General features: G+C 43.1%; 1 protein-coding gene across 3 annotated transcripts in view; it reads right to left on the minus strand.

Annotated features, from left to right (window-relative positions):
* Nucleotides 1-14,623, minus strand: part of PPEF2 (protein phosphatase with EF-hand domain 2) — a 28,780-nt gene that overhangs the window by 13,246 nt on the left and 911 nt on the right. The window contains exons 2-10 of one of the 3 annotated variants that reach the window (XM_045857646.1): nucleotides 11,126-11,263; nucleotides 6,039-6,166; nucleotides 5,840-5,897; nucleotides 4,583-4,758; nucleotides 3,098-3,212; nucleotides 2,046-2,092; nucleotides 1,059-1,225; nucleotides 562-598; nucleotides 320-469 (exon numbers count right to left, since the gene is read on the minus strand). In XM_045857646.1, coding sequence (XP_045713602.1) covers nucleotides 320-469; nucleotides 562-598; nucleotides 1,059-1,225; nucleotides 2,046-2,092; nucleotides 3,098-3,212; nucleotides 4,583-4,758; nucleotides 5,840-5,897; nucleotides 6,039-6,166; nucleotides 11,126-11,180 — 933 coding nt within the window. In that variant the 5' untranslated portion in view covers nucleotides 11,181-11,263. Of the gene's footprint in view, nucleotides 1-319; nucleotides 470-561; nucleotides 599-1,058; nucleotides 1,226-2,045; nucleotides 2,093-3,097; nucleotides 3,213-4,582; nucleotides 4,884-5,839; nucleotides 6,167-11,125; nucleotides 11,264-14,623 lie in introns of those variants that run through there. The other 2 variants (XM_045857648.1, XM_045857647.1) reach the window with 2 other exon arrangements.

A 14,623-nucleotide genomic window follows, 5' to 3' on the forward strand; every position in this document is an offset into this window, starting at 1 on the left:
GCTGGTTCCATACCACCTGGAGCCCTCCTATCTGTCAAGCATGTGATAGCGTTGAATTTGTGGAGATGTTGAAAGGGGGTTTTATGAGGAGCTTTGGAGGGAGCTATTGAAAATGTTGCAGGCCCCCCCTCTTCCCCCTCTGCCCAAGAGTTCACAGAGGTCTGGCTCCCAATGGGATCTCTGTGCCAGCGCAGAGTCAAAGGACAGGGACCTTCTGCAAATAGACATAAGGGCTGTGATACCAGAAAGCGACATTTATGTTGACAGTGAAACTGGGCATTTTGGTAAAACTTGCACAATGTTATCACCCACCCAGTACCTTGTGCCTGTCTAGCTTAGACAGGAGCTCCAGGTCAGTCACGTCGGACACCCCACCGTGAAGAATCAGGACTTTCTCATCAACCACAGTGGCCAGGGGGAGCCAACAGAAAACATCTTGCAGCATTTTTAGTATTTTCTTGCCATGCACCTAAAAAATGATATGAACAAGATACTAAGCTTCAAATAATTCACTCCACTTTTCCGAGCTCAGAGAAACTTTCGCTTTTAGAGGCAGCGCACCTTGTATTTGTGCATTACTTCCTTGGTGAAGCCATATCTAGGTTTAAAAGGAAAAATAGAGATTGAATTTAGTGACAATAGTTATGGCACAACTACATTTTTATAAAATATGTATTCTATATACTTGTACTTAACTATATAGAAAAGAGACTAATTGCCAATATATTTACAATGGTAACATTTTCTCTGGGTAGACAAATTATCATATATTTAATTTTCTTCCTTTTGCTTATCCATATTTCTTACTTTTTCTATAGTTAATCTTTATTGTTTATATGATAAAGAGTATGTAGATATAAAAAAATGAACGGTTTTATTAGAATAGGATAATGTGTAAATTTTTTTTAAATCTTTAAAAATGTCATATGTCATGTATTTTACTTTATAAAATTGAAAAACTACTTTTAAAAAGCATCTAACAAATAAGCTCTGACAGAGTAACTTTTTACAGTCGCAACAAGTAAACATCAAACACCCAAGCATGCTCCGATCTGTACCGTAGATTCACCAGGTAGTCCTCGTGGTTTCCTCGGTTAAGATGGAATCCTTTGGGGTAAACCAACATGAAGGCAAAAAGAACCATCAGGATTTCTACCGAATCCTGTCCTCGATCCACAAAGTCACCATTGAACACGTAGGCTCGCTCTGGTGATGGGAGGCCATTCTTCTCAACACGCAGATAAGTCCAAGAAGAGGCAGAGAAAGATGGGAGTAGGAAGTCAGGTTAAGCCGCTGTGTATCTGACTTAAATCAGATCTAACACCAGTTCTGAGTCTTCTGGCTTTCCTCCAAATGTGAAAGGTCAGTAAAAGATGGAAATAATTTCTGTTGGTTTTATATTTCCTTTCCAGCCAGGCTGAGGTTATGACATGCTTGCCAGAATAAATACTTCATATAAAACCAGAGTGTTGTCATGTGGTGTGTGCACTGGGCACTGAACTTGTGATCCAAGGGCCAGTTTTAAGTTCTGGCTGCACTATCTTTAATGAACAATAACAAGTGCCATAGATTCCTCAGGACTAAACAAGACAATACACAGCAAAATGCTTTGGGAAATGTAGTATATATAGATAGTTTTATTACATTAATAGACTATTCATATATGTTGTTATATGCTCTACATTTTATAACTCAAAGTGACTATGAAAATAGCTTTTGATTGCTTTGATATTAAATAATTTTCTTTATTTACAAAAGAAAATCAATTGCTGAATGATGATTCCTTCTCTTTATTAACCTCAGAGTTTGTACTTAAGACTTTTTTAAACAGTGTACAAATATGTACTTGAATGCAATGCAGTGCTGGCTTTTATATTATATATTTGTTACTATGTGGTCTAATATTTTATGTATGTATAAATACACTGCATATATTTAATATTTATAAATCAAAGCAATACTTAATAATTTGCTTAATAGACAGTGCATTCAAACTTCTAAATTAAACCTCAGAGCAAGACAGGAATTAAGTTGAACATTCATACCTTATAAAATATAAATATTAAGTCGTCCAACTGGCCATGTAAATCTCCTAACACAAGTAAAAAAAGAATATCAGTTTTGCTTGATTCTTACCATCGTTTCTTATTTTTTACTATAAAAAAGAAAATGCCCAGAAAAAAATGGATAAGATTAAGAAACTTATGGTTATTCATTTTTTCATCCATAAGATAAAGATAAATATTCATTTCCCTTGTTGCAGGGATAGTTAATATTGAAAGCAGAAAGCACAATACCTTTTCTTGTATGATTGTCATAAATATTAAAAAGCCTGTATTCTTACTGAAGCAAAGGTGAGATAGAATTGCAAACCCAGATGAGAATGGGAGAGATTTTGCCCCACCTAATACAGGAAGCTGCAACTCGCTTATGGGCCAGCTTTATAAGATTTTTCAAGAGAATTTGGAAATCTGGACTTTAACATGAAATCCTCTAATTTTCAAATATTGGAAACTAATTTTAAGAAGTTAAGACCATTTCAGGACCTATCTGTAGGTTCTTTGTGTCTCAGAAGTACCAGTTTATGACATACCTGATGTACCACAGTCTGCCTCCCCTAAATTAAAGTGGGGGTGTCAATCTATAATGGGTGTTAAAGCATCACTGAAAGCATAAGGAGATGGAGAAAACTGTCATTAACAGGATTTCTGCCTGGGAGAATATGTGTGGATGGCAGGAATAATTCACTAGGCCGCTGGGCCTGGTCAAGTAATAACGAACTGTTCTAACCAGGGAGGGTCTGGCTATTTGCAGGCATTTTGCTCTGAATGGAGAGCATGAGTTTGGGATTGAATATAAAGTGCTTGGGAAAATAAAGCTGAGGCTGTGCCCTGCGGCCCCATGGTCCTTCACTGCACCACCTCTCCTTTAAGTAACTGTGGAGTTAATTTGCAATTGCTGTCAGTGTGAAGGAGTGAACTTGGCCCGCCCACGTGGCCACTGAGTCTTCCCTAGCCCTGCCTTTCCCCCTTCCCCATCCAGGCAGAGACTTCTTGTTTGGGTCTGGCACATAAAACCATTTCAGACAGGCTCTTACCACACACTGTGATCTCCTCGCTGTAACAGGTCGAGACCCGGTTGATGTTTGGCAGTTGTACCAGATGTTTTCTGGTTTCGTGCAAAAGATTCAAGACATAGCGAGCATGTAGCTGCTACTAGGAGGAAGAGGAGGGAGGGAGGGAAGAAAACAGCACTGATATTCCTGAAGGAAGGTGGGCCTTCCCAATCACCCACGGCCCCAAAAGCGGCCCTCGTAAACTGCCCCCAGGACCCTATGCACAGATCTTTTCTTTTTCACCCATCCTCTACCCGTGTTTCTGTTTTCCACTGTCACCCAAATACCGAACCACTTTCCTCACTCTGCTCTGTGCAAGGTTCTATGTTGTCTCAGCAAAGCATGAGTAAGCATATGCATGCTGCTTGTACTGCGTGACCCTGGCATTACTGGGAAAACTGCCCTAACTCCTTCTGCAATGAATTAATTCATATGAAAGACGGGATGGATTGGAATCTGGCCAGGAGCCAGAATCTGACCATTTCCCTCCCCTTCTACCTCTACCATCAGTGTTTGAAGCCACTATCATCTTCCTCCTGCACTATCGCAGTAGCCTCTTGGCTATTCTCCCTGCTTCAGCCCTTGCTCCCTATACTCTGTTAAGCAAACGGAATGATTACTTTAAAAAGCAAGCCAGATGGTAGCATTCCTGGTCTCAGTGCCTCCCCATCTCTTTCAGAAGAGTAAAAGTTCGTCCCCTTTCCTCTTGGCCTCCATCTTCTAATACTCTTTCCCTGGCTCCCTCCTCTCTAGCCACAGTGGCCTTCCCAAGGTCCCCGAGCAGTCCAGGCAGGTCCTGCCTCAGGGCCTCCCCACTTGCTCCCTGTGCCTGGAATGCTTTTCTGCAGAGGTCCACAGGACACACTCCCTCACCACCTTCGGCCTTTGCTCAGAAATTACCTTTTCCTGATGCCTTCCCAGACCACTCTATAAAATTGTCATCTCTCCCACCTAGAACTTAGTTTATTCTTTTGCGTAGCTTTTACCACTTTCTATAATACACATAATTTACTTGGAGCCTGGTCAAGTATTAATAAATAAACTATTCTAACAAGGGAGGGTCTGGCTATTTGCAGAGGTTTGTTCTGCATGGAGAGAATGAGAACAAAATTTACTTAGTTATCGTTATTTATGATCTGTCTGTCTCCCCCCTAGAATGCCAGCCCCATGAAGGCAGGGCTCTGTGCCTGTCTTGCTCACTGCTGTATCCCCATTGCCAGCAGGTAGTAGAGCTCAGCAATTATCTGTGGGATGAATGAACAAAGGGAGACCACGTGATTAGGAGTTCAGTGCACAGGAACTGGTGAGTGATCACAGGGTCTGGCTAAGCAAAGGGGGAGGAGAATTTCCCTAGTGGTCCCATGACACAAACACCCTAAAACTGGGGCCATTCCTTCTGCGCTGGTCTGCTTTCTATTTGCTCATGACATGGGGTGGGACGTGACTCAGGTTCCCAGGTGAGCTTACCTGTTTCAGTCTGAAGGCTTCCACCAAGGCAGTTGCGTGATCGGGAAGGAGCGGGAAGGAGAGGTGAGGCCCTGTGTAATCATCCGGAACCTCTATAGACTCATAGTCACTACAGTTCTCCATCTCAGAGTCCTGGGGGGCAGTCTCCTCGGTGAACATGCGGTTCAGGAAGTCCCCTAGTCGGGACAGAAAGGGCGGCCAGTTTATGATCAGATGTGCGGTGAGTCCACAGGCAACGCAGAGTAGTCTTTCCTCGGACCGCACAGTAAGTCCTCACTTAATGTTGTCAACCAGTCAGTGACTTTAAGTAAAACAATATATAACAAAAACAGTTTTTTACCATAGGCTAATTGACATAAACAAGAGTTAAGTTCCTACAGAATCTCGTCAACCTTACTACAAAAGCATGTTGAATAAAATGACAGTGTGAGAACCAGCCTGGCATCAGCTCCAGGGAAGGACTGGAGAAAGAAAAGGGAAAAGTGACCACAAGTTAGGATAGATGGGCAGGAGACAAAGGTTCTGTCCTTATGCCATCTCCATTGTACCTTTGTTTTAAAAGATTGAGACTTGTTAGACTTAGAAAGGATGGAAATTTAGGGGCCTAGGTTTGTTACAAAGAAAGGGAAAAGCCCCAGTGGGAGAAAGGCTCACAGGCATTTATGGGGCACTTAGTGAAGGGGGCAGATGCTTCAGATCTTTCAGGCAATTTCTAACTGCCTGGCCCTGCATCTCTAGCCTCAGGGATTTTTCCTGGATCCACAGAGAGCCCTGCTTGGCAGGCCCGAAATGCTTTGGAACTAACACCCCTTCCTGCCTGACCCTCTCAGCAGCTCCAACCAAGGGCTTTCAGGAGCTGCCATACAGACTGTGGTCCTCTCAGCCTTCAGGTGGGATCATTCCGAGGATCGCGTTTTGCACTATTTCCCATGCACATTGAGTTGCTACCTTAGTAGGCCGCCCTTTCTTGACTACCTTCCCTTCCCTGAATTCCTTCCCACGCCCTCTGCCCCCCACCCCCACTGGTTCCTGTATTTAACAAATAAACTCCTTACACTCAAATTCTTGTCTCCAGGTGTGTTTCTGGAAGAACCTATGTTACAAGTCCACTCTGCCGTTTATTTATTGTCATCCTTGCTCCTTGTCCTCCCGGCTGTCACCAGATGCATGTGTTTTTTACTCTCTGTGCATCATCCACCTCACCCAGATCTCTGACCCTGAGACAAGAGGATGTGCCACGTGGAATCTCATACTCACTCTCATTGTGACTGCTGGGGGTGAAGTGATCGACCAGGTAACTGAAGAAATCGTGGAGCTGCAGAAGAACCCAAGGAGACCAGGCTTTAGAGGTGAGTGAGAAGAGAACCCAGGAGTGGCCCAGATCGGCTGCACCTCCTTGTTGCCCAGGGGCTGTGAGGCAGAGCTGGAGGTGGCCCCCTCCCACATCCTAGCGCACCTTGACCTGGTCCTGCTGCCCAGCGTACTCTATGGACTGGAAGATGCTCCAGGTGCACTGCCGCCTCATCTCCAGGCGTGCCGTGTAGCGCCGGTACCACCTCTGGATCAGGGCCGCTGCCTTGAAGGCTGTGACACGGATGGAGAAGCAAGCCTGTGAGCTGGGGTTCCCTGGGCCTGGGGGGAGGTGAGGGGCGCCTCCATGCTGTAATGTGGGGATACGATGGTAGGGGAAGCACTACTCATTGCTGCTAGTAGGAAGGATTTGCCTTCCCACTGGCCAGGGTGCTCTTGCCCCATTCATGCCACCCATACCACCTCCATTTTTAATTTACCCCTTGGTTATATTCACATCACTGGGGGGTTATGGGAGTTGCCACTTTTTTTTTTTAAGATTTTTTAAATTTATTTTTAGAGAGGGAAGGGAGGGAGAAAGAGAGAGAGAGAGAGAGAGAGAGAGAGAGAGAAACATCAATGTGTGGTTGCTGGGGGCCGTGGCCTGCAACCCAGGCATGTGCCCTGACTGGGAATCAAACTGACAATGCTTTGGTTCGCAGCCCGCGCTCAATCCACTGAGCTACTCCAGCCAGGGTGAGTTCCCACTTTTTAGTGAAAACATTTATATGCATAAAGATGAAAAGGCTGCCCTGTCAGGATTCTGAGAAGGATAAGAAAACCAGGAGGGGTGGGGGACTACGAGGACGCAGCATCCTTGAAGGATGGCATAATGCTGTGGTTGGGGGTGGGGGATATTTTGATTTGTGACAACAGACTGGATGTCAGGAGGTCTGGGTTCTGGGCCTGAAACTGCCATGACCAGTTATGTGGCCTCAGGTGAGTCACCTTCATGGGCCTCGATGTCCTCATCTGGACAAGGTGATGAACTGGATGATGACCGGGGAAAATGAACAACAAAAACACACAACTGACTGCACACTGTACTGTCAGGCGGTGATGAGCACTTGCCGGGCTCTGTGCTGGCCGTCCCCATATCTGACCGCCCTGCAGGCTCGAAGCGCCCCCTCGTGATACTTCCATGACTGTGCCGACTGCCAGATGCCCAGGCAGCCTTCGGGCTTCTCCCTTTGCCAGGAGCTGTGCTAGGTGACTGTCACCACAGGGTGGCATGAGTACGTTTAACTCTCCACATGGGCTTTCAGGCCTGTGGTGCAGGGAGGAGGACAGCTGTCCACATCAATGACTAGACTCTGCCTTGGCTCCGGTCCTGGATGTGCCGCCGGGGATGGATGAAGCATTCGCAGGTAAAACCGGCTAACAGAAGAAGGCCTGCAGGTTCACTCGGGGCATCCTCATGAATACTCCTTATTAACTGTTTGCCAAGAGGGGTGTACTTATGATGAACAACACCTCCCCAATCATAAAACACAGTCAACATGGTCTTGATCTTGCTGCAACTTTGCTGCGCCTTCTTCAGGCATAGAGAACCAGGGGACTTCCCTTGGGACGACGGAGCCTTCATTTCCAGATTTAATACATTCCAGGCCGATTTAATACATTCAGCTTGTGCTAGAGAGCTAATACAACTCTCGCTGATTTCCCTAAGAAAGATGATGGTGGAGTGGGAAAAAAAAGAACCTGGGAGGAAATTAAGCAAAGCTGAATTTGATTTCCTGTGAGAGAAAAAAATGCCATACTGCACATATTTCTCAAAGGCACTCACTAAATAATAAGTGATGAGGCTGAAACACTACCAATTGAATTCTGTAAATCCATGTTCAAAAGAGTGAAAAAGTGCCCAGGGTAAGTGTGACAGGCCCTTTGGGAACTCGTGGGAAACACACAGATATCTGATGTTGAAACACACAGAAACGCACAGAGTCTGAACTTTGCCCTAGACGAACAGCATCAGAATCTCCACAGGGAACCCAGAAATTTGCATGTTGAATAAGCTCCACATGTGATTCTTATTTGCACTAACGGGTAAACGACACAGGAATATCATGGCCACCAAGGTTCCCTGAAATGGGGCTTGCGATCACCTTGCCTCAAACACTTCAAGGCAAGTGCTGCCAACTAGACACACAAGGCCTGTCCAGAAAGTACCCAGCCACACACTCTGAAAAATAGAGATATTTATTGAAGAAGATAGAAGATACAAGAAACACTGTACATAGGACAATGATGCCTCAGTCCGCTTCAAAGTAGACATCTTGGGACCTCACACAGTTCTCCCAGTGTCTCTTCTACTGTTCAAACAGTGTGTAAAATCCTTTGTGGGAATCGCCATCAGCTGCCCCTTCATATATTCCTGAATCTCATTTGTGGTCTGAAATCTCTTCCCTTTCAGAGGTGATTTCAGTTTTGGGAAAAGCCAGAAGTCATAGGGCACAAAATCTGGGCTGTAGGAGAGCTAAGTTACCCGGGTGATTCAATGTTTTGCCAGAAAACTCTGCATGAGATGTGATGCGTGAGCAGGCACATTATCAGGATGAAGCCATCAATCACCAGTAGCCCATAGCTGTGGCCGTTTTCATTGTATTGCATCTCTCAATTGATGAAGAACATTTGAGGTAGTACTCCTTATTAACTGTTTGCCAAGAGGGGTGTACTTATGATGAACAACACCTCCCCAATCATAAAACACAGTCAACATGGTCTTGATCTTGCTGCAACTTTGCTGCGCCTTCTTCAGGCATAGAGAACCAGGGGACTTCCCTTGGGACGACGGAGCCTTCATTTCCAGATCATAGCTGTAGACCCAGGATTCATCTCTGGATATGGCCTTCTTGAGGAAATCTGATTCATTGGTAGTGGTTTGAATCAAGTCATTAGCAACTATGGCACCATGTTCCTTCTACTCTGGTAGCAGAAGCCCCAGAATGAATTTTGCCACAACATGGTTCAGGCCAAAATCCTGCCTCAAAATCTCAGATGCAGTAGTTTTTGGAATCCCCAGATCAGCTTCTAGTTCTTGCACTGTCAGTTGCCGATCTTTGTTGATTGCAGCCTTGTACACATTCAACATTCTCAGGTGTTCTGCGTGTTGCAGGCCTCCCAGAATGTGGATCACTTTCAACAGATTCTTGACCATCTTTGAAGCATTTATGCCACACTTTTATTTGCGCTGCACTCATTGCATCATCCCCGAAAGCCTTCTCAATCATCCAAGTATTTTCCACAGAGGAAAGTTCAAGCTTAACACAAAATTTGATGAAGATTTGTTGCTCTACTTGCTCAGTCATTTTGAATGTGATGGCCACACAGTACACATACTCACTCAACAGCATCTACTGCCCCCACTGACATTTGCATTGTTCACACTTGCACATTACGGTCCACTCTCCTGGGCTGCCAGGTTACATTGATGTTGTGTTACCTGGTCTCATTATACTAACACTGGCTGCACTTTTCTCTGGACAGACCTCATACTTATATCCTGTGACCTGCTTTGGCTGCTTAGGGCAGGGGGAGCAGGCAATGCCTCTTTCTCCCTCTTTATTCTCCCTTCCAGTTCTCTCTCTGGGGCCTGCGTTAACTTTGACTGAGATGGGCACTGTGAGGTACAGGGTAGTTTCAGATCCTCTCCCCACAGCTCAATACAATACACTTGAGCTGCTCTTGCCCTGGCCTGGTATAGACTAAATTCTGGGGTGCAAGTTACAAATGCACCTTGTTATTAAGACCACACATTAAGAACAAGACAACCACTGAGGAGAGAGAAGCCAAAGGGCACCAAGGCATCAGACACTGCATGAACAGCTGTCTTAGAAGTAGCGCCTCCAGCCCAAGCTGCCCTGAGAATCAGAGACAGACCACCCAGCTGGGTCCTTTGCAAGTTTCTGACCCACAAAATCATGAGCAGAATAAAATGCCTGTCTTAAACCACTAAGTTTTGGGATAGTTTGTTATGCAGCAACAGATAACTGGAACAGAAATTGTATAAATGTTTTACAAAATTATAAAACAAACCTAAATTAATGTGAAAAATATCAATCTCTAAAAATCAAAAGCATAAGTTAAACAAGTAAATATAACCATGTATAAGTTGGTGGTGTCACTACACAGAAAGCAGTAATTTCAAATGGCTTGAAAGTTCAGTAGTTTGTACACCTCTAGTAAATAGAGCCAAAGCACAAAAGCACTACAAAGAAATCTTAGAGTTTTCGGTAATCATATTGCTTATAAAGTGGTGTTATTATTATTCTGAAACTATTATGTATATATTATGGAATAGATTAAATAATTCTATAGTGATGTCATTAGGGATAAAGAGAAAAGAGATATAAACACAATATCAAGGTTGTTAAGTAAAAATATTGTTATCCTAAATACAAATTGGCCATGATGACTTCTTTCATTATTTTTTAATAAATAATACATATTTTCTGCACCTGTTCACTAAAATAATGTAGAAAAAATACCCAACCTGGCAGCAATGAATATCCTACACTCTATTCCTGGTCTGGGGCCAAAAATGCGAGACGCGCCTGGGACATATTGCCAAACTGGAAAACAAGGAAGCTGCTGGCTTACAGAGATGTGCGAGCCCCATAAACAAGGTGCTACCCCATTTCCTTTGCTTCCTCCCACACCTCTGGCTGCCTCTCTTCAGCCTCCTTTGCTGGCTCAGCCTCTTCCACCTGATGCTTAAGCACTAACCCATCAAGTAAATTTTAGTCTTGTCAAACATACTTCACCAAGTCCTAAATACTCAGCTGAACATTTCTGCTGGCCACGACACAAGAAGGTGCTGATATTCAAGAGTTGTGTAAGGAGAATGCCCTGGCTGGGTGGCTCAGCTGGTTGGAGCATCATCCTGTACACCAAAATGTTGCACGTCAATCCCCCATCAGGGTCCCTACCTAGGCTGTGGGTTCAATCCCTGGTTGGGTGTGTACAGAAGACAACCAATTGATGTTTCTCTCTCACATCAAAGTTTCTCTCTCTCTCTCTCCCTTCCTCTCTCTCTAAAATCAACAAAAATATCTTTGGGTGAGGGTCCTTTTTTTTTAAGAGTTGCATAAGGAGAAATATAATGGTTTCTTGCTTCTATCCTGACAAGTCTCTCCCTATGCAACATGAGCTTTGGGATACCCAGAGCTAGTTTGGGGGCTAGGAAACACATACCTTTCTCTGCATTCTGGAAAGCAAAATGATGTTGGGTTGAGGTACCACTTCCCATGGTATAAGAACACTATTTCTTCAGAACACAGACAGCAGGTCCAAGGGAAAGAGAACTGTTCGCTGATAGAAGGAAGGAGGAATCTGCAGTAGGGAGATTCAGACAGAGTATTAGTTCAGGTTGAACAAATTGTCTATGAACCTTGTGTCCCACATCTTAAAGATTTTGAGACTATCACCTCTCCAATCTCAGTGCATAAGGTGTTCCTCCCTGAAAATGTCCTCCGTTTGTCATTACATGTCTCTCCGATGTTTTTAACCTTTCTACTAGCTTTTTCCTTACATCTGGAAACATACTGAAGTTTCTTCTCTTCTCAAATTAATTTATCATCATCATTATCATCATCTTATCATCATATCATTGTTATCATCAATCACCCTTTGACCTCCCATATCTTTTCAGGTATAATCCAACCTCTCTGTTCTTCTTCTCCAGGAATAGACTACATATTGTCTCCTTAATTCCTCTTAAGACCACTTTTTATCTCCTCACTGTTCATTAGAACCTTTGATGCTGATGTCTCCGATGCCTTCATCTTTTCATTCCTTACTTTGCCACAACAGTAAGCTCATCTGCCTCAAGTCTTCCTTGATTATAATTCTACTCCTTAGTCTCAGGCTTCTATGAGGCCAGACTCTCTTTTATTTACTCTTGCTACTCTATTTACTTCTCCCTATTGAGCTCACTTTACCCTGTCTATTCCTCGAGTGTCGATTTTTATTTGTATTCTAGTCTCAAACAACATTTCTCACTCTGTACAAACTCCCTGGATGGCTTAAATAACACATTTTCAACTATCAATTCCCACCTCTCAAATCTATACCTCATTGCAGGCCACTCCTAAATATCAGCCCCATATACCCACCTTCTGGCTAAACTTTCACTGGAATGCCTTGAATTCCATGTCTTGCAAATAGAACTCATCTTCTCAAAAGCCTACTTTTCCAGCCTCATCTCTCTTCTCAACTTTCTCCAAACTCTGCTCTTTGACCACTAATGACCTTTGTGTTTTTGCTTTTACCTAGAATATTCTTCCTATTCCATTCCTTCTAACTTGGCTAAATCCACTCAGTTCTTAAGGCTCATCTTAGGCATCACCTTTCTTAAGGAAGCCAGTTTGACATACCAATCCCCCATGAGCTCTTGAGTGTCCTATTCACACCTCCACCACTGCAATAACCATATTAAACTTTTCTTTTGTGTCTTTCTAACATTAGACTGTGAGTTCCTCAACAGCAAAGACCATGTGTAAGCAAATTCACCGTTTTTATATCCAGGACTTAGCATGGTGCCTGACACATAATAGGGACTCAATAAATACTAATTGAATTAACTTCATGCCATATGAATATTTATTTTTACTCAGGAAAGATGAATCTTTCTTTAGCTCTTCTTCAGGAAGCAATGTGAGATGTACTGACTATGTCAACAGTGGATTCTATTTCAATATTTTTCCCCTTCCTCACTTCTACCGCACTCGCCTTCCTCTATTTGTGGAGGTTATTATATTGGGGGTTGCCAATAAGTTGTTATCTTTTCCCTTGCAAATCCAAATGAAAGGCTCATCTTACTTTTGTTAACTGACTTTTTAAAAATAGTCAAAGAAAAGAAGACTATAATTTCTTTTCTTTTTCAGCAAAATGGTCCCTAGATGTAAGAGATGTCATGTAAGCAGAATCTGAGCATGAGGGAAAGTGAGGAGCCATCGTGAACCAAATCCCACACCGTTTTAGAGCTGGAAGGAACATCAGCAATGACTGAGTCCACCAATGACTCAGAAATTGCTTTGATAATCTTTAAACTGCCTGTAGAGCCATGTTGTATAGTGCAGCATTTGGATTTTGGAAGTGTACAGATGGGGTAGAGAATTCCAGCTCAGCTTCTTCCTAGATCTTGGCCATTTAACCTCTCACAGACTGTTTTGTCATGTATATATCACTGAGAATAGTAAATAATATATTTAAAGTGCTCTCAGTATACAGTAGAATTACAACATATGTTGATGGACTGAATCTCATATCGCATGTGTTTTAAAATATCAACAATCAAAAACATGTCTCTCGCTGGCTCAAATTTAGGAGGCAGTAAAAGACATGCTTTCTAATGTAGCATTGCTATGAAATGAATGCATCCCCCTTAACCCACGTGCTGATGTCCTAACCTCCAACGCGATGGTATTTGGAGGTGGGGCCTTTGGGGGATGATTAAGTTGAGATGAGGTGATGAAGGCGGAGCCCCCATGATGGGATTAGTGAGAGACCAGAGCTCTTTCTGTTTGCCAGTGAAGACCTAGCGAGAAGGTGGCTGTCTAGAAGACAGGAAGAGAGCTCTCACCAGGAACCAAATCTGCTGGCACCAGAACTTTGAGAAACAAACGTCTGTTGTCTAAGCCACCCAGTCTACGGCATTTTGTTACAGCAGCCTGAGCTAAGACAAGCATAAACCAATGTGATGGATACTGATTATTGCTGGGTCAGGGATTGTTGTTATTACCTAAGTTCTCTTTTGCCCCTCAAATACCTTGTTTATTATACATTTATAAATCCAAACATGGTAGTAGGACAAGACAACCTTGTCAAATCATCTACCCTATAAAAAAGAGTTGAAAGTAGAAATATATATAACATGGCTATAGAATGAGGAAGTAAAAAAATTTAAAGTAACCTATAAAAGTCCTAAAACGGCCTCTAGGAGTAAAAGAAATAAAGTCTCTCATCAGGCAGCATATCCAGTTGCAACTAACCCTAGGTCCCCAGGGACAAAAGAGATGTGCTTTCATACATCATGGGGTGGGGCACCCAGCTGTCACTCTACTGGCCCAGATGTGCAGGATCCCTGCCGAGGGTCTCCGAGGCCTCGTCTGGATCTCTGTTGTGTGGGGATCAGGATGATTCCATTGCTGGGGTGTTACGAGGGTAGGATGAGGTTACATACGAGGAGTACTTCGCAAATGTTTGTCATTGTCATGAAAAACATAAAGGCGCTTTCAGAAATTTCTTTAAAATTGTTTTCCCCCAAAATAAAAAGCTTCTTCAGTATTTGTCCATACAGAGTTGACAAAATACATCATGGTGCATTAAAAAAAAATGGAATAGCCTTTAGCCATGATCAGCCATGACACAGAGCAAGGTAAGTCTACATGTAATAGCACAAAATATTTCCAAGATATATTGTCACGTGAAGAAAGGCAGCTTTGAACAGTACTTAATGTGATCTCACCCATATAAAAAATAAGTCAATCAGAGTATACTCAAAGAGCACACACCTGTTAACAATGATTACCTCTAGATAATGTGGTTAGGTAAGGATGTTTCATTTTTAACTTAAACAGTTCTATTACAACTTTAATAATTAAAAATTGGTAAACTACATGTTTCAAAAATGTTTATATATAAAGGAAAAAATGAGAAAGTGACTCTGACTAAATAGGTATCGCATTCAGC

This window comes from Phyllostomus hastatus, unplaced genomic scaffold, assembly GCF_019186645.2.
Source record: "Phyllostomus hastatus isolate PE091 unplaced genomic scaffold, TTU_PhHast_1.1 phas_scaffold_1674, whole genome shotgun sequence".
NCBI classification, from domain to species: Eukaryota; Metazoa; Chordata; class Mammalia; order Chiroptera; family Phyllostomidae; genus Phyllostomus; species Phyllostomus hastatus.